The sequence below is a fragment of the Piliocolobus tephrosceles genome, chromosome 14, assembly GCF_002776525.5.
Source record: "Piliocolobus tephrosceles isolate RC106 chromosome 14, ASM277652v3, whole genome shotgun sequence".
NCBI lineage: Eukaryota > Metazoa > Chordata > Mammalia > Primates > Cercopithecidae > Piliocolobus > Piliocolobus tephrosceles.
In genome coordinates this window covers 82,152,244-82,171,944 of record NC_045447.1, presented here as the reverse complement: position 1 = coordinate 82,171,944, position 19,701 = coordinate 82,152,244, and the positions used below count along the sequence as shown (strand labels likewise).

Below are 19,701 nucleotides of genomic sequence, written 5' to 3'. Positions count from 1 at the left end.
GGACACAGTCAAAATACAGTTAAAACACTCTTTCATACACATAATACTTTCTTTTATTCATATAAGTTTAAGTGGTACAAGTGCAGTTTTGCTACATGAATATACTGCAAGTGGTAAAGTCTGGGCTTTTAGTGTCTCCATCACCCAAATAGCGTCCATTGTATTCATTAAGTAATCTATCATCCCTCACCCCCTCCCACCTTCCCACTTCTCCAAGCCTTTCATGTCTAGCATTCTATGTCCATGTGTACACATTATTTAGCTCCCACTTCTAAATGAAAACATGTGATATCTGTCTTTCTGTTTCTGAGTTTTTTCACTTAAGATAATACCTCCAGTTCCATCCATGTTGCTGCAAGAGACATGATTTCATTCTTTGTTATGACTGAATAGAATTCTTCAGGCACAAAATTATTAAAGATATTGTATAAAATTACCTTCAGGCTGTGTGTATAAGGTGTCTATGAAACATAAATGAATTTAATGTTTAGAGTTGGGTTCCATCCCCTAGATATCTCGTTATATATATGTAAATATGACATGGTACGAAAAATTCAAAATTCTGAAACACCAGTTAAACTCAACTTGCAGTAAGAATGCAGACCTCACAGGGTTATAGTGAGGGTTGTATGAGACAATCCTAGTCCAATTGCTTTGCACATCGTAATGCTCAATAATTATTACTTAAATGGGTATAAACTTTATAGTAATGAGGTTGGGATTGGAAAAAAATGCAGTTTCATGATTTCATATAGAAGTCATTCAATCCTGACTCTAAACTCTGTATTCCATGTAGTGGTTGGGTGGGCTGGGAGAGTCCTCTTTATCCTGTGGGGTTGTTCCTGTGGAGGTGTCTGTGGCAGATTGGCAGATGCATTTGTCTTGTGCATAGATGGTGTCTGTTGTTTCCTCTGGCAGAGTTCACCAGTGTCCTAATGCAAACTCAGTCTCATCTGGCTCCTGCACAGACTGATCTCTGGCTCCTTTAGCGCCTCCTGGTCCCTGTTGTTTCATTTGGAGAGGTACCCTTGTAAGGACTATAGTCATCTCTTCAGCTGACCTTCAGGTTCCCAGTCAGAGCCAAGGGAACTGACTCTGTTTCTTCTCATAGCACCTGGAAACCCTAGGAAATGAGGGGAATGCTTTGCTGTCAGCTACTGAGGTTGTCCTGTCACCTTCTTTTCTGCCCTCCTTTGCCATGGCATAGGATAATATAAGTAAGCAATCTCATTACTTGGTATATACCCAGAGGAATGTAAATCATTCTACCATAAAGACACATGCACGTGAATGTTCATTGCAACACTATTCACAATAACAAAGTCATGGAATCAACCTACATGCCCATCAGTGACAGATTGGGTGCAGAAAATGTGGTACATACACACCTTGGAATACTATGCAGTCATAAAAATAAGATCATGTCTTTTGCGGGGACATGGATGGAGCTGGAAGCTATTATCCTTAGCAAACTAATGCAGAAATAGGAAACCACATAACTGCATGTTCTCACTTATAACTGAGAGCTAAATGATGAGCACTTACCAAAACAAAGAAGAGAACAACAGACACTGGGGTCTACTTGAGGGTGAAGAAAGGTGCAAAGAGGGAAAGGAGCAGAAAAGATAATTATCCGGTCCTGGGCTTAATACCTGGCTGATAAAATAATTGTACAACAAACCCCCGTGACATGAGTTTAGCTATGTAACAAACCTTCACATGTACCCCCAAACCTAAAAGTTAAAAAAAAAAATCACAAACAGGAAATAGGGCATATTTTGCCTAATTTGTGGCTTCATCCTCACTCCCTAACTTACGTCACTCACGTGTCCTCCATCATCAGGGACAGCAAGAGTGGGGAGGGGATGGGGCATGCCACATCTCCATTCTCTGATCTGATTTCCTCTTGCCTCTTCAGCAGCACTTTGTCTCTCCCCTCCAACTTGAAGCCCTTATTGGTATATGGTTTCAAAGGGATGAAAAACCGGTTTCGTTAGTACTTCCTTTGGATCTGCCCTTGTCTCCCATCAAGGCAGTGCAAGTAAAGAATCCAAGATGTTTGTTTTGTTGGTCCACTGGAGGGTAGAGATAGAGAAAAACAGTAACTTCCCCGCCCCCCAGCCCCACCTTGGGCTGATGACTCCAAAGACTCAGCCATAAATGAACACTTCGTAGAGCTGCTATTATTGTGACACAAATCTACTGGATCTAAGTGATTCTTTTACTTTCTTAGGGCGGTCATTCGTAAGTCTTTGGATTTCACAGAAAAGAAAATATATTTTAATTGAGGACTGACAAAGGTTGCCAACTTTTAATTTTATCAACTATAAGAACTTTTTATAATTACCATCAATTTCTATTATGTCTTCTATTCCCCCTCTCTCCAACTGTGGAAGGTAAAATTGAAGAGCAAAGAACACTTCTTTCAAAGTGAGTAAATTTAGCCATATGAAAACTCAGCAGATTGCCCTGAGTTTGCCTGCATAGCTGCAGTCCAGTGGAAATTTCTTCCAGACCAACACCGGTCAACCCAGTGACATTTAGAAATCACTGCCCTGGATTGTTTCAGCCACCAAAACACTTGGTGTTTGCTGTCAGCTATGATTATATATGACGTGCTTTTGAGAACCAATGTATAGCGTAACTTAGGCCAAAAGAAACACTGTGCCTAAATACTCAGCCAAGGAGTGTTGAGTTTGCCTGGATTTCTGGAAAATTGTCTCCATTCCCTACTTCACTGTATTTGGGTAAACAAAACATGGCCTTGGAGAGCTTTTGCGGGAGAAATTATAAAAATTCAGCGAAGCTTTGTGATCTCATTTTGGATCTCCTCAGGATTCCTCATCAAGTTGCAATTAAGGAGAGAAAAATTTCGCCTTGGGGTGTGATTTTAATTATTCACCGTGTTATGACTTGACTTTCTGTGCTGCATTTTTTTCCATATCACTACTTCTGTGTTTGACAGCTCCTCCAAAGAGTCACTGTGTTTTATGCCAGGAGCGAAGTACTTACTAAGTCAAAGGAAGGCAAGGCAAACATCTACTACTGCCTTTGTGCTTTTACCAGAAAACCTGGTGAGAACCTCCTTTTCCTTTTCCCTGCCCCTCCAGCCTCAGTTTTATGACCCTGTGGAGCCGGTGGACTTTGAAGGACTTCTGATGACACACCTGAACAGCCTGGATGTGCAGCTTGCCCAGGAGCTTGGGGACTTCACTGATGATGACTTGGACGTGGTGTTCACACCAAAGGAATGTAGGACTTTGCAGCCCTCTTTGCCGGAGGAAGGGTAAATAGTTTTCTAAAATGTAGATGTGATTGGGATTGTCATGATTGTTTTCAATAAGCGGGTGGGGGAGATGCCCTCGATCTGAACTTAAAAAATAAATAAAATTACTCAATCCATTCAAATGTGTGGGACAGCTATATGATATCATCACCTAAGTATAGGTAGTTTTGCAATTAGTTTGGCCAGAGCTTTTGAAAAGCTATGTGGAGACTAAGCCAGTGCAAGGGATGCAGGGGAACCAAATGAAATGCTCAAGAGGAGGTTAAAAGTGCAGGCTCTGGAGCCAGACCACCTGGCTGCCAGCTCAGTGACCTTGGCTGAGTCACATGACCTCCCAAATCCTCAGTTTCTCCATTTGTAAAAATGTCAAGACTTTTAATAATAACTTCTGAAATGCCTCCATCTAGAAGCATTTTAATTGCTTACAGTTATGAGACTGGATCAAGTTAGAAACATAAGGTAAACCCACATTTATTGAGCATCTACTGTGTTCTGGATACTGAGATAAAAAGATTAATAAGTCAAAGTCCCTCTGAAGAAAGTGTCATGCAGCACTGAAACAGTGGGGAGAGCTCTGTAGAATAAATATGTGAATAACTGATTAGGGCTTGAGTTTCTATAGTTGGTATTCTATATGTTTATAGGCATGGACATTAGCTTTTGGTATCAAACTCACTGTGGAATTGTAGCTAAATGAAACTCCCGTTGCTTCCAAAATGTGAAAAAGTAATGTCTCTTTGGAGGTTTAGGATAAACTTTTGTTTACATTTATTTTAAAAGCCAAATTAAGATTCATATCCTCCTGGACAGGTTCTACCTTCTCATCTTCCCCAGAAGGTCCCAGAAAGAAGATCCTGACACACAGCCCCTGCCCTCTTTACTCTGAGATATTCTAGTTCTACTTTGGATTTTATTTCATCACAGTTTAAGGAGGTTGCATGATAATGGGGTGACATTATTGTGAACCGTTGCTGTCTTCTTCAGACAGTTCTCACTCACATAGGAGAACTGACCATATGTGTAGCTCTGATGTTTTAAAAATACACACTTCCCAGGAAACAAAAACATTGTCATTTTTGGGAAACATACTCCCCCATTTTCAGTCCATTTATTCAGGTATGACTTTAATATAAGTTAACACCTACTATTTTCATCTTTAGTGAAGAATCACTTAATTTATTCATTTATGTAAAATTAATGGATATTTCCAAATATGGTCAGAATCTTGGAAAAAACTGTTTAAAATGCTTACAGTAGCCAGTCACCCCAGCCCGTTCCTGTGGTCCCAGCTACTCGGGAGGCTGAGGCAAGAGGATCACTTGAGCCCAGGAATTTGAGTTCCGCTTGGGCAAAATAGTGAGACCCTGTTTCTTAAAAAACAAAAACAAAAAATAGTACAATGAATTTAGAGGAAGGAGGAGTGGGTTTTTTTTTTTTTTTTTGAAATTTGATAAGGAAGATAATTTTTTTACTTAGCATCAGTTTTTTAGTGTACTATTGCCTTGTCAAAAGAATTTATAGGTAACACACCTGTCTGATGGCTTTAAGACAACCTCTACTATTTCAGTTGTTGCCAAAAAGTCTTCTGTATAATTAAGGCAGGGAAAGGTATCATCATCACACCAGAGTAAACAATAGCTGACTCCTGTTGAACACCCTGTGCCTAGCCCAGAACTTTATGTTGAGCTGTGATGGCGTGATAGTGAAAAACGTGAACGCTACAGGTGAGCTGCCTGGATTCATGTCCCTGCCCCACCACTTGCTGCGTGACTCAGAGCAAGATCCTTACCATCTCATTTTTCTGCAAAGTGAGAGTAATAGTAATGCCTACCCTATGGTGCTGATTGAGAATTAACTGAATTAATACATATACAGTGATTGCCTCAGTTCATAATGTATAGTAAATGCTACCTAAGTGTAAACTATTAATATCATATATGCATCTTATTATGTGCCAGGCAGTCTTCTAAGCACTTTGCACACTGATTTAATCTTCATCAAAGCTGTCTACTAAAAGGGACACTCATACTACTCTAACGGCTTTAAGGTGAGGAAATGGAGGCACAGAAGGGTTGAGTGACTGACTCGTGGTCGCATAGCTATAAGGGATGAAACTGGGATTTGGGCAGTTAGGGCCCAGAGACTACATGTGTAATCTTTACAGTATTTCATCTAATACTAACAGCATGTCTCTTTTCTTACCTCCTTATTACAAATGAGGAAATTAAGGCTAGTCGCATTTAAGCCTTATTATTAAGCCTTATTATTAAGCATGTATTTCTGGTACTAATGCATTAGCAACAATAGCAAAAAGCTTTGCTACAATTGTCATTTCTGATTTCAAGACTCTGAAGCACTTGAAGAGTATTGCTCATGGTGCATTCCTTAAGCAGACATGACAGGAACCAACTGAATTAATGATCACCAACCAAAGCCAGTGTTTGCAAATTCGTCAAAGCATAAGACAACTGTTCTTTTTCCTGGTTTTCAAAAAGGAGAACATGCGTGTCCTAACAAGGTTACACATGCATAAAAAATATGTCCAAATTACCCTGTCAGAGATAGGTATTTATACTTATTTTCCTTGTTTTGTATTTGATTACAGCTAGTTCTACCTGTCTTGTGTCAGAATGCCTTCAGGGATAGTTATAATTTAGCATGATTCTCTATAATAAAGAAAACCCACAAAGCAAAAAATGCCAACATGTTTGTCTCATCAAAGTAAAAATGTTTATTGCCTCAGGAATATTTCAGACATTTGGAATGACTGAGCAAGAACATCCTAAGCATTCTCACTGATAAGGATTTAAATTCATATCATGTTCCTCGCTTATGATAAGGGATTGTTTTGTTTTTATCCAGTAATAACATGTGTTTATTTCATTTTCTACCTCATTAGGGTTGAACTGGACCCTCATGTCAGGGACTGTGTTCAGACCTACATCCGGGAGTGGCTAATTGTGAACCGAAAGTAAGTTACTTTTTTTCCACTTTTTATATATAAATATTAATTTTATATTGTTAGTTTTTAAATATTTCTTAATGCTTTGAACAGTTCTAGGTTTACAGAAAAATTACATGGAAAATAGAGTTCTCATGTACTCCCTCCTTATCCCCACCCCGTATCACACACATAGTTCCCCCATTATGAACATTTTACTTTAGTGTGGTACATTTGTTACAGTAGCTGAGCCAGTATGGATATGTTGTTATTAACTAAAGTCCATAGTTTACATTAGTGTTTACTTTTTATGTTGTATATTCTATGGGTTTTGATGTATCTGCCTTTACAGTATCATATAGAATCGGTTCACTGCCCTAAAATCCTCTGTGTTCCACTTGTTCATCCTCCCTCCCTGGCAACCCCTTTTCGTTTTTTACTGTCTCCGTAATTTCACCTTATTCCTCAATGTCTTTTTGTGGCTTCATAGCTCATTTTTTTTTTTTTATTGCTGAATATCTTTCATCTCATGGCTATACCATTGTTTATTTATCCATTCACTTACTGAGAAAGAAAGTTCTATTTTAAACACAAAGAATAGACTGCAGGCTTGCCCAACCCCTAGCCCATGGGAAGCATGGAGCCCAGGATGGCTTTGAATGTGGTCCAACACAAATTCATAAACTTTCTTAAAACATTGGAGATTCTTTTTTTTTTTTTTTTTTTTTTTTTTTTTTTGCGATGTTTTTTAGCTCATTAGCTATGGTTAGTGTTAGTGTATTTTATATTTGGCCTAAGATAATTCTTCTTCCAGTGTGGCCCAGGGAAGCCAAAAGATTGGGCACCTGGAATAGAGTCTTTTTGTTTTCTTCTAATTCTGATGAAGTCCTAGGGGGGAAAAAACTAAATGAATTGAAACCTGGCCTCAGATTCAGAGGTGGTATTCAAGTTTATGACCAAGAAATAAATTACTTTCTGGCCTTCCAGTAAGGGATCTTTCTCTCCTGGATTAATCAAACCTTCTGTGACATTGTTCTGAGCTTTTTCTCTCCATGCCATGGAGCTGGACAGCGCTCTTTCATGAGAAACCTCTATGCCCATTGAAATTCTCAATCTGCATGGGTACATGTTGGGAAGTGAGATGTGGACTGTCTACAGATTAGGGCACACGCCACTAGAGACACATCACAGAACCTTTGACAAGACATTAGTAGTTTAAAATTCTGATAGCCTCACTCCTCCTATACCTCAGTAAGAATTACTGTTCTATGGAGTAAACAATGAAAGACTTTGAGGATTGGGTTTTATCCAGCTCCTGGAAGGGTGCCATTGAGTTTGTGCTGAGGTTTTCTGGAATAATGTCAATATGCATACATTTTCAGCAGCAGAAAAAGAGAAAGCATTCGTTATTAAAAGTTATTAAGAGAAAGTTAGATGCTAATCCATCATCTGTTCTAATATGAATGGAAAACAAAGTTCGCTGGGCAGTCAAGTAAAATTATGGTTTGCTGATAATAAAGATTTCAGAACAAGTTGTTCTCAAGTTTTTAAATGCTATCATTAGAGGTACTTTCTGGACATTAAAGATCTAAAAAAATCTGAGAAGGAACAACAAATAGAAAGGTCCATTTTGATACATTTGGTTTTCAGATTTATTTTCTGTTTTGGGCTTGCCCACTTTTTCATTTCTCATAGCAATGCAAGCTTCTTGGAGTAGTGATTTTTCTTGATCTTGCACAAATGTAAAAGAAAAAAATGACTCTTTTTGGAATACTTGTAGAAATTTTAGAAATAATTGTGAAACAAAAATCACTCAGTTTCACTCTAAACAGATAATCATCATGAACATTTGATGTTTACCCTTTGAGTAGTGTTGGGTTTTTTGGTATATGTTTGTGTGAAAACTAAATAAGATTATAATATCATTTTTGTAACATGCATTTTCAGTTTTCACAGTAAAGAGTATTTTCTCCCTTTGCTATTAAATATTCTTCCTCAATACAATGATTAATGATTACATAATATATTTATACCAAAATTTATTTAACCAATTTTAATATTTAGACAATTCCTTACTTTTCAGTGTTATACTTAAAATGCAACAACATCCTTCTCACAAAAATTTGTACATATTTATGATGTTTTTCTTTGGAATAAATTCCTACGAGAGGAATTTCTGTGTCAAAGGATATGCACAAATGTAAAGATTTGGAATGGTAGATCAAACAGTATGCTGGGCGCAGTGGCTCACATTTATAATCTCACTCAGCCCTTTGGGAGGTTGAGGTAGGAGGATCACTTGAACCCAGAAGTTCAAGACCAGCCTGGGCAATATACAGAGACCTCATCTCTACAAAAATAAAAATAAAAAATTTAACCAGGTGTAGTGACATGCACCTGTAGTCCTAGCTACTCAGGAGGCTGAGGCAGGAGGATCACTTGAGCCCAGGAGGTCAATGCTGTAGTGAGTGATGATTGCATCACTGCACAACAGGCCAGGCAACAGAGGAAGACCCTATCTCAAAAAAAAAAAGGCCGGGCACAATGGCTCATGCCTCTAATCCCAGCACTTTGGGAGGCCAAGATGGGTGGATCACCTGAGGTTGGGAGTTCGAGACCAGCCTGACCAACGTGGAGAAACCCCGTCTCTACTGAAAATACAAAATTAGCCAGGCATGTTGGCGCATGTCTGTAATCCCAGCTACTTGGGAGGCTGAGGCAAGAGAATCACTTGATCCCGGGAGGCAGAGGTTATGATGAGCCAAGATCGTGTCTTGCACTCCAGCCTGGGCAACAAGAGTGAAACTCCATCTCAAAAAATAAAAATAAAAAAAGATTAATTTTTGACACTATATGGATGAATCTTCAAGAATATTAGATGTTATAATTTATCAACATTTCCAATTTTATTTGTTAAAAGGTTGTCTTTTATTTTCATTTTCTTTTATTATTAGATTAGGTATCTTTTTTCTATATGTTTCTTGGCCATTTTTTATTTTTCCTGGTGCTCTGCTTATTCATGAAATTTGTGCATCTCTATTAATGTATTTGTCTAGTCTGGTGTATTTTTATAAGCACTTTATTTGTTAAATATATTAACACTTGTCTATCATGTATTAAAAATGTCTTCCCCAGTATGCTTTTTGTCTTTTAAAGTTGTTTTTAATTTTTAACATTCAGAATTATTTATATCAGTAAATCTATATTAATATTTTTCCTTATGATATTTAATTTTGGCATCATGCTTAAAATTTGATTCACAAACTTATTATTTTCTAAGAGTTTGGGATTAAAGCATTAATCCAGACCATTAGCCACTTGACTATTGCTTCTGTTCCCTTATGTGTCTCCATTTGTTTTTATCTTTTCTATAGAAGTAATGGTTATCCATATATTTATTCTATGCAAGTTTTTGCATCTTGTTCCCCCCAAAAAGAAAGGAATATCTGTTTTAACTTTATGTTTGGCAACATGCTAGGGATGGGATTACCACTGGCCCGGTTCTCTGCACCCCTGTGTAATGGAGCAGTTTCCTTCCCGAAGGTCAGCTAGTGGACAGGAGAAGTGTACAACTTCAGAACTCATTGTCAGTTTCCGACAAGCTTTCTTGTAGAAAAGATGCATCTCTTTCTAGCCCTCTGCCTGATTCTCTTGCACTCTGAATCTAACACTCTGCCCATGAAAACTAGAATTCCTAGCACATACTGCTCCCAGGAATCATTCTGTCTCTATGTGCATCTGTTGTGTTTTATTTGTGGGCAGAATTCAGTACACCATTGCCAGATGCCCTTCATCTCCCAACCTCACATAGTACATTTTTAGCTTGTTGTTTTCTGTGAGTTGTGTCTGTATTGTTTTAGAATGATGGTAGAAGGAGAAGGGCAAGGAGAAGGTGGTGATTCATATAAATGAAACCAAGTGGAAGCTGTGATGCCTTCATAGATAAGCCACTACTATGAAGAAGGAGAATTCAGATTTCTGTGTAGACACTGACCAGGGACTCGTGGGCAGGAAGGTGTACAACACCTTCTTATCTTTATTCAGTGAGTTTGCCTTTGGGGAGACAAAATTTGGTACATCCTTCTCTTTCCAGCTCCATCTGATCCACAGAGTTCTGTCCAGATTCAGGCATTAGGTTATCTCTTCATTTGGATGAGTTTCCATTTTTTCTGTGTCTTCATAAGTAGTTTACTAGAAAGTCGGAAGAGGATGCAATAGGGGTTGCTGGCCATTTATTAATTAGTGATTGATTATTTAGCTCTCCTTTAATTTGGTTATGTGCCAAATAATGTATGATTGTTTTGAAAGAAATCAAGTAATATGGAGGTGCATTAAGGAAAAGGCAAATCTCATGCCTCACTACTTACCAGCGTCCTACCCTTCCCTTAGCTCACTCTTCACTGTAGAAAGCCCAGCTGTGTAGCTTCCAGATCTTTTCATACCCTCACAAAAAATATTTGTCTATTTATATTTTTCACATAAAGATATATGTATTAATGTATTTATGTATTACAAACTTTTAAAAAAATAACTGTCCATGTCAGAGCTATATCCCATTCTACTGAAATGCTGCCTAGTATTGAAAGGGTGAAGGAATGTGTCATAAATTATTGAAACTAAACGAGCATTTGGTTGTCTCCATTTTTCATAATTGCAAATAATACCGAAACAAACATCTCTGCACATTTGCCCCTACACATGTGTGTGAATATTTCTGAGGGTAGAAATGAAGCCAGTGTACATGGTATGCTCTGATAAGTACTGCCAAATTCTTCTCCAGAAAAGTCATGCTATTTCATTCCATTACCAACTGGGCATGAAACTGGCATGTTGCCATATTCTTGTCAGTGCAGGATATTATTTATTAAAATAAAATTTAAATTCCTCCAGTCTTCTTTTAGTGTTTTCTTTTCTTTTCTTTCTTTTTTTTTTTTTTTTTGAGATGTAGTCTCACTCTGTCACCCAGGCTGGAGTGCAGTGGTGCAATCTCGGCTCACTGCAAGCTCTGCCTCCCAGGTTCACACCATTCTCCTGCCTCAGCCTCCTGAGTAGCTGGGACTACAGGCGCCCACCACCATGCCAGGCAAATTTTTTTGTATTTTTAGTAGAGATGGTGTTTCACCATGTTAGCCAGGATGGTCTCGATCTCCTGACCTGGTGATCTGCCTGCCTCAGCCTCCCAAAATGCTGGGATTACAGGCTATTATTTTAATCTGGAAGCTATTACACCTACTTTCTGAATACAGTTTCCTATCACCAAATTTCCTTTCCTTATGTGTTCTAAAATCCCAGTTAAATATGCACTTAACCATAAAACCATAAGTCCCACTCTTGGGTATTTACATAAAACCCTGTATGCAAATATAGCAGTTTAGCAGTTTTATTTGTAATTGCCAAACCTGTATAGCAGTTTTATTTGTAATTGCCAAAAACTAGAAAAAACCCAGATTGTACTCAGTTGGGTAGTAAACAAACTCTGGTAAGTCCATGCAATGGAATACTACTCAGCAGTGAAATGGAACAAATGATTGATATATACAACATCATGGATAAATCTCAGATGCAGTATGCTAAGTGAAAGAAGCCAAACAAAGGCCGGGCATGGTGGCTTATGCCTGTAATCCCAGCACTTTGGGAGGCTGAGGTGGGTGGATCACTTGAGGTCAGGAGTTCCAGACCAGCCTGACCAACATGGTGAAACCCCGTCTCTACTAAAACTACAAAAATTATCCGGGCATGGTGGCGCATGCCTGTAGTCCCAGTTACTCGGGAGGCTGAGGCAGAAGAGTCGCTTGAACCCAGGAGGCGGAGGTTGCAGTGAGCCAAGATCATGCCATTGCGCTCCAGCCTGGTCAACAAAGCAAGGCTCTGTCTTTAAAAAAAAAAAAAAAAAAGAAGCCAGACAAAAAAGATAACTGCATGATTTCATTTATCTGACATTCTGGAAAAGATAAAGCTACAGCAATGGAAAACAGGTCCATGGTTACCAGGGTCTGGGAGTGGGGAAGGGAGCTGACTACAAAAGGACATGGGAGTGTCCTTGGGGGATGCTGGCACTATAGTGCCCGTGATGTAAAATCTGCCTTGGATCATTAAATTAGAAGAAATCAATTCCATTTATCCCAAATATTCCCTCCAAGTGAAATACTTTGGTAGTATATATAATAATAATTCAGTAAATATTAGCTATTATATTTGTTAAGTAGTACATATCAGAAAACATACTTATATTAGCATGTCAAAGGAATGAATACAAAATTCTCTCCCATATATTGAATGCGCCATGGAGGGGGCGACCTGCCTTCCTCTGGAGGACCATACTTAATGAAGTCACTTTGCCTTTTAAGGACATGCTTTGGTTATCCAGAACCATGCAGTCAAACACTGATTTAGTTAGCTCCTTTATTCCTCAATTATCTCCTTGCTGATATTACATTTATCTATAATTTCTAGAGATAGGCTTTTATGTCCTTGCTAACTGTGGTAATGGTTTTGAATCCCACTTAGGGGGTAGAGGAGTAGAGTAATGACCATTTGTGTTCCCTCCCACTCTCATCGTTCTATAGGGCATTTGCCACTCAAGTTCTATAATTGAGACATTTAAATCATACAAATCATGCTGCCCATGAAGGATAGAGGAAATTTTTAGATTTCCTTTTAAACCTAACAGAGAAAGATTCAGTTACACAAAAATGTACAATACATGATCTCCAGTATATTGGAGGACATGTATTTTCTTACTTGAAATGTTTGTGTTACTTAGACTGGAAGATTTATTAAACGATTTCTATTCTATCATTCATGTCTATAGCACCAAATTTGGTGTCCTTGTTCTAAAAACAATAGTGCTTTTCTCCCCATGACTTTTGAAAATGGTTTCTGGTTTACTGATTAGCATGGTGCCATGTTTGCTTGGTTGTCCCACCTTATAGCTGCATATTTTGATAACTTTGTGTGGATTAATATTTGATGACAGGAGGCTGAGGCAGGAGAATGGCGTAAACCCGGGAGGCGGAGCTTGCAGTGAGCTGAGATCTGGCCACTGCACTCCAGCCTGGGCGACAGAGCGAGACTCCGTCTCAAAAAAAAAAAAAAAAAAAAAAAAAAAAAAAAAAAAAAAAAAAAATATTTGATGACATCTTTTGGGTGATATTAACTATTTTACGCTTTACTTCCTATGTCATTTTCTCTAAATGAAGCAAAGAGGGATAAACTTGAGAATGTTTTTGATGCTTGGTGGAGAGCTGAACTCTTAAGTAATTAAACTAGTTTACATACTATATTTATTCTTGCCAGAGACAGTGAAACATTTCATGAGTGTTATGGGCAGCATCATAAAAGCCTTTAGACTTTGTTTTTCATCTGGGGTGATTAAGGTAATTCTGGAGGAAGGTCGAGCTCAAGGAGAGCTGGGATATCAAGGAATGGGGTATCATCTGTTTTATTACTCCATATTTTACTCCCAGTGAACTGGTAAACAATTAAAATTCAAACACATCAGTGCATATAATTCAGTTACTCCCAAAACACCATAAAAATGTCTCCCTGATCAATAATTGCTTATTATGACATGCATTTGTTGTGCTAGCTGTCAAGGTGCTTAGCTATTTGCTTTCTAAAAGTATGAAAAAGCAAACTCGGCTAATCAGCCTATGTGGTAACAAAGAGCAATCCAGCTGTGGATGTCACAGAGGCACTCTTGACCTGTTGTGCATAGACTCCCTCCCTACAAATCCAAACCCACTAAGACTTTCCAGGCTCTGTTATCACATGCCAGCCTGGTTCAGCTTGGATGCCCTCCTCACACCATATGGGTTCTGATTTTCTATGCCAGGCAGTCCGTCTTAAATGGATGCATCCTCACCCTGTTTGGGCTTCAACTTCCTATTCTGGACCTCCTTAGCTACTCCCACCCCAAGGCATGGAGGGCTGCCTTGTTCTGATGCACCTTATGATTTTAGCACCAAATTATACAGGAAGGGAGAGAAGGGAAAGGGGAAAGAGGATGTAAAAGGAAAGAGAGGGTAGGGAAGAGGAAAAAGAAGATGAGGAGCACATATTATTTTCTAATCCTCACAATAGGTCCTCAAAATGAGCAACATTTCTCCCTATTTCATACTTGAGGAAACTGTGACTCTGAAAGACTAAAGCCTTGCCCAAGGTCTATTAGATTAAGGAGCCAGCATCTGCACCCAGTTCCTTCTGACTGTAGCGCCTGAATTCTGCCTGCTCCACCACACTGTCATTAAGGAGAATGCTCTCAGGACGTGCTTGGTCTTTGGATTGTCTCAAATGTGTTAGAAGAGTGTTTTAAGAAAAGAAATGCAGATCTCCTGGGAAGCAATAGGTCGAGTTCATTGCATGAGAATCATTTTTCTAGCAGTTGGCCTGTTTCCCCATTTTTCTCCTGTCTGCATCTAGGTACAACAGGAACTTGGCTTTATTTGATTCCGTTGCCAAGGTGGGGTAATGAGGCTGGGAGTCTCTTATAGCCAGTGGCACTGAGCCAGCAGTCTCACTGCCTACCCAGTGATGGTTCCTTCTGCGGCCAGCACTTCTGGCATGAGTCATCTTTACATGCTTGCCAACCCTTGTCTTCTCCTCCCCAGCCAGGTTCACCCTTGCTGCCATGAGGGAGCTTTGAGACTTTCTGAAGTTTTTAAATGGGGAAGTAGATGTTAAACCTACTATGAGGAAGAGAGGGAAAGTTTGCTCTAGTTTCGAACACACAGTCATAGAAGATGCTAGTCTTAATGCTTTCCATAGCAAAAACCCTGAAGTCTTAAGGTGTGCATATTGTGAACTGAAGTTTTAACACTATTGTGTAACTAATTTGTTATTGCCCATTTGTCATTGACTGTGGGGTCCATCTGAAAAACTCACACAAACTCTCTAACAAAATGGAAGAGAGAAAAGAAAGCAAGCATCATTTGTGTACAATAGCCAAGGAACAATAGCCAAATAAATTTGATGGTCCCAAAAGTTAAGCATCTTTTGAGGAGAAAATTTGATTTTAAATTAGGGCCAGGTGGGGTGGCTCATGCCTGTAATCCCAGCACTTTGGGAGGCAGAAACGGGTGGATCACCTGAAGTCAGGAGTTCGAGACCAGTCTGGCCAACATGGCAAAACCCTGACTCTACTAAAAATACAAAAATTAGCTGGGCATGGTGGTGCATGCCTGTGATCCCAGCTACTCGGGAGGCTGAGACAGGAGAATTGCTTGAACCCAGGAGGTGGAGGTTGCAGTGAGCCAAGATCGTGCCACTGTACTCCAGCCTGGGTGAAGGAGCCAGAGTCTGTCTCAAAAAAAAAAAAAAAAAATGATTTTGACTTTTTTCAGATCAGTGCATGAACTTTTATCATAAAACTTTAAAGCTAGGGAAAATATCTTAGAATTCACCTCATGTTCATGCTTTACCCTATGAAGAAACAGAGGCACAGAGAGAAATAACTTGAGGATAATGGAAACGGGCACACATCTGTATGTGTGTGTGTGTGTGTGTGTGTGTGTCAGAGAGAAAGAGAGATGTTCCCTTGTAAGTAAACACTCTTGGAAATAGGTGCATTTTATTATAAGACAAAAAGTAATGCTAAAGCTGATATAGTTCTGGTTGCTAAGCCTCACACACAAAAGGTCTTTAGGTAGCTGCTTCCTGATTTTTATTTCTGTGGCCCAAAAATTCTCCTTGTAAACCTTCGTGTCATGTCATACTAAACCTTTGACATCAATACCCTTGAAAATGTACAGGTCCTTAAAAAAAAAAAAAAAAGGCAAAAGGCAAATACCAATGTGGGAAATTTGAATTTTAATTGTTTGTTTCAATGTTAGAATGAATTAATGTTAGATAAATTCTTTGGTAATTTTTCCCCCTAAAATTGGATTTTTCAAGAAACGTCACTGGTTTGATATATTGTTATGTGGGGTAGCATAATTTTAGGGGATAACTTAATATCTGCATATATTTGTCACTGCTTTGAGTTGGTTTTTGTCCCCTGACCCCCAGCCAGGATGTTAGATCACACAGATTTTTTTTTTCTTTGAGCCATTAGGGAGAGTCCAAAACAGTCACTTTATGCAGTAGGAAAGCTTGCCTAGTCAGCACACACAGATATGTTGTTGCCTGATTTATATTTGTGAGAGTAACTTTTAAGAAGCTATCAGGTTTATGAAATACCGGGCGCGGTGGCTCAAGCCTGTAATCCCAGCACTTTGGGAGGCCGAGACGGGCGGATCACGAGGTCAGGAGATCGAGACCATCCTGGCGGTCAGGAGATCGAGACCATCCTGGCTAATACGGTGAAACCCCGTCTCTACTAAAAATACAAAAAAAAAAAACTAGCTGGGCGAGGTGGCGGGCGCCTGTAGTCCCAGCTACTCCGGAGGCTGAGGCAGGAGAATGGCATAAACCCAGGAGGCAGAGCTTGCAGTGAGCTGAGATCTGGCCACTGCACTCCAACCCCGGGCGACAGAGCAAGACTCCGTCTCAAAAAAAAAAAAAAAAAAAAAAGAGAATTTCTCTCAAATAACCCTGTTAATGGACAGTCCAGCAATCCTCCCATGTCACCTTCCCATGTAGCTGAGACCACAGGCAGGTGGCCCCATACTCAGCTAATTTTTTGTGTTTTTTATAGATATGTGGTTTCACCATGTCACCCAGGCTGGTCTCAAACTCCTGGGCTCAAGCGGTCCTCCCACCTTGGCCCCCCAGAGTGCTGGGATTACAGGTGTGAGCCACTGCAGCCAGGCTGTATATTTTTCTTGAAATCCTTTTTGAATGTTTAGTCTTGTTTTCTTATTCAGAGTACACCTTGTTCATTATTTATTTATTTTGCATTTCCCCAATTTAGCCTGCTTTCCACCCAGCCCTAGAACATAGGTTTGGGTCAGAGAAATTTAAGTGGCCAGGGGACACTAAAGGTGGCCTTGAGTTGAATTAGTCACCAAGCTAGTCTTATCTCTTTTCTAGGCCTAATTCTTGTCTTTTTTTTTTTTTTTTTTTTTTTTGACTCAAAACAAATTGTCTTTAGAACACAATAAAATCCAGGGAGAGTGTCCTGTTCTTCCTACAGACGTCACTGGGACATCTTATTCTTTAATTAATTCAGTCAACTAAAATTGGTCAAATACCTGTTCTCTGTGCCAGAGTTATAAACTTTGTATTTCTATAATTGCTAGTAGCTGTCTTACATTTCTTATTTTATCTACCTGGCATGTGATATGCCTAATACCTTCCATTATCACCTCATGTCCCTTTACCAGCTTGGTGGTTTTTCTATTAGTTCAGTAAATCAAATCAAACAAAATGGTGTGTGACCTGGAGGAACTAGAAAAACAAGAGCAAACCAACCTAAAGCCAGCAGAAGAAAAGAAATAACCAAAATCAGAGCTGAAAAAAAAATTGAGACGTGAAAATCCATACAAAAGATCAATGAAACCAAAAGTTTGTTATTCAAAAAAAAAAAAAAAAAAAAAAGACAAAGTTGATAGACCACTAACTAGATTAATAAAGAAAACAAGAGAGAAGATCGATCCAAATAAGCACAATCAGAAATGACAAAAATGACACTACAACTGATGCCTCTGAAATATAAAAAATCCTCAGAGACTGTTACAAATACCTCTATGTACACAAACTAGAAAACCTAGAAGAAATGGATAGATACCTGGAAACACATAAACCCCATAAGATTGAAGCAGGAAGAAATTGAAATCTTGAACAGACCAATAATGAGTCCTGAAATTGAATCAGTAATACAAAACCCACCCCAAAAAGCCCTTGATCAGATGGATTCACAGCCAAATTATACCAGACATATAAAGAAGAACTAGTACCAATCCTACTGAAATTATTTCAAAAATTCAAGGAGGAAGGACCCCTCCCTAACCCATTCTACAAAGCCAGCATCATTCTGGTACCAAAACCTGGCAGAGACACAGCAGAAAAGAAAACTTTAGGCCAATATCCCTGATGAACATCGACACAAAAATCCTCAACAAGATACTAGCAAACCAAATCCAGCAGCACATTGAAAAGTTAATGCATCACAATCAAGTAGGCTTTATTCCTGGGATGCGAGGTTGATTCACCATATACAAATCAATAAATGAAACTCATCACATAAACAGAATTAAAAACAAAAACCACAGGATAATCTCAATAGACACAGAAAAGGCTTTTAACAAAATTCAACATCTCTTCATGTTAAAAACCCTCAACAAATTAGGCATTGAAGAAACATACCTCAAAATAATAAGAGCCACCTATTATTCAACTATCCACGGCCAACATCTACTGACTGGGCAAAAGCTGGAAGCATTCCTCTTGAGAACTGGAACAAAACAAGGATGCCTACTCCCACCATTTATATCAACATAGTACTGGAAATGCTAGCCAGAGAAATCAGGCAAGAAAAAGAAATAAAAGACGTCCCATTAGGAAGAGAGGAAGTCAAACTAGCTCTGTCATAGTGCAGGCAATATAATTCTGTACCCAGAAAACACTGCAGACCCTGCTAAAAGGCCCCTAGAACTGACAACAACTTCAGTAAAATTTCAGGATACAAAATCTATGTACAAAAGTCAGTAACATTTCCACACACCAATAATGTCTAAGTTGAGAGCCACATCAAGAATGTAATTCCATTTATTCTTTTGACTAAAATACCTAGGAATACAGCTAATCAAGGAGGTGAAAGATCTCTACAACGAGAATTATGAAACACGCTGAAAGAGATCAGAGGTGACACAAACAAATGGACAAATATTCCATGCTCATGGATAGGAAGAATCAATATTATTAAAACGGCCGTAGTGCCCAAAGAGATTTTTAGATTCACTGCTATTCCTATCTAACTACCAACATCATTTTTTCACAGAATATGAAAAAAAAAAAACCTATTCCAAAATTCATGTGGAACCAAAAAACCTGAATAACCAAAGCAATCTTAAGCAAAAAGAACAAAGCCAGTGGCATCACAGTATGTGACTTTATACTACACTACAAGGCTATGGTGACCAACACAGCATAGTCCAGGTACAAAAACAGACACATAGACCAATAGAACAAGTTAAAGAATTAGAAATAAAGCTGCATACCTACAGCCATCTGATCTTTGACAAAGTTGACAATAACAAGCCATGAGGAAAGGTCTCCCTATTCAATAAATGGTGCTGGAGTAACTGGCTAGTCATATACAGAAGACTGAAACGGGACCCCTCCCTTTAATCATATACAAACATTAACTCAAGATGGATTAAGGACTTAAATGTAAGACCTAAAATTACAAAAACCCTAGAGAAAAAAACTAGGAAATAGTATTCTGGACATTGGCCTTACCAAAGAATTTATGAATAAATCCCCAAAAGCAATTGTAACAAAAACAAAAATTGACAAGTGGGACTTAATTAAACTAAAGAGCTTCTGCACACTAGAAGAAACTATCAACAGAGTAAACTGACAACCTACTGAATAG

At 38.8% G+C, this 19,701-nt stretch overlaps 1 protein-coding gene across 6 annotated transcripts in view; it reads left to right on the top strand.

Annotated features, from left to right (window-relative positions):
* DOCK8 (dedicator of cytokinesis 8) overlaps positions 1 to 19,701 on the top strand; it is a 238,921-nt gene that overhangs the window by 62,711 nt on the left and 156,509 nt on the right. For all 6 annotated transcript variants that reach the window (XM_023213223.3, XM_023213218.3, XM_023213224.2 and 3 more), the window contains 2 exons: positions 3,111 to 3,286; positions 6,186 to 6,257. In XM_023213223.3, the coding sequence (XP_023068991.1) occupies positions 3,111 to 3,286; positions 6,186 to 6,257 (248 nt within the window). The remainder of the gene's footprint in view (positions 1 to 3,110; positions 3,287 to 6,185; positions 6,258 to 19,701) is intronic.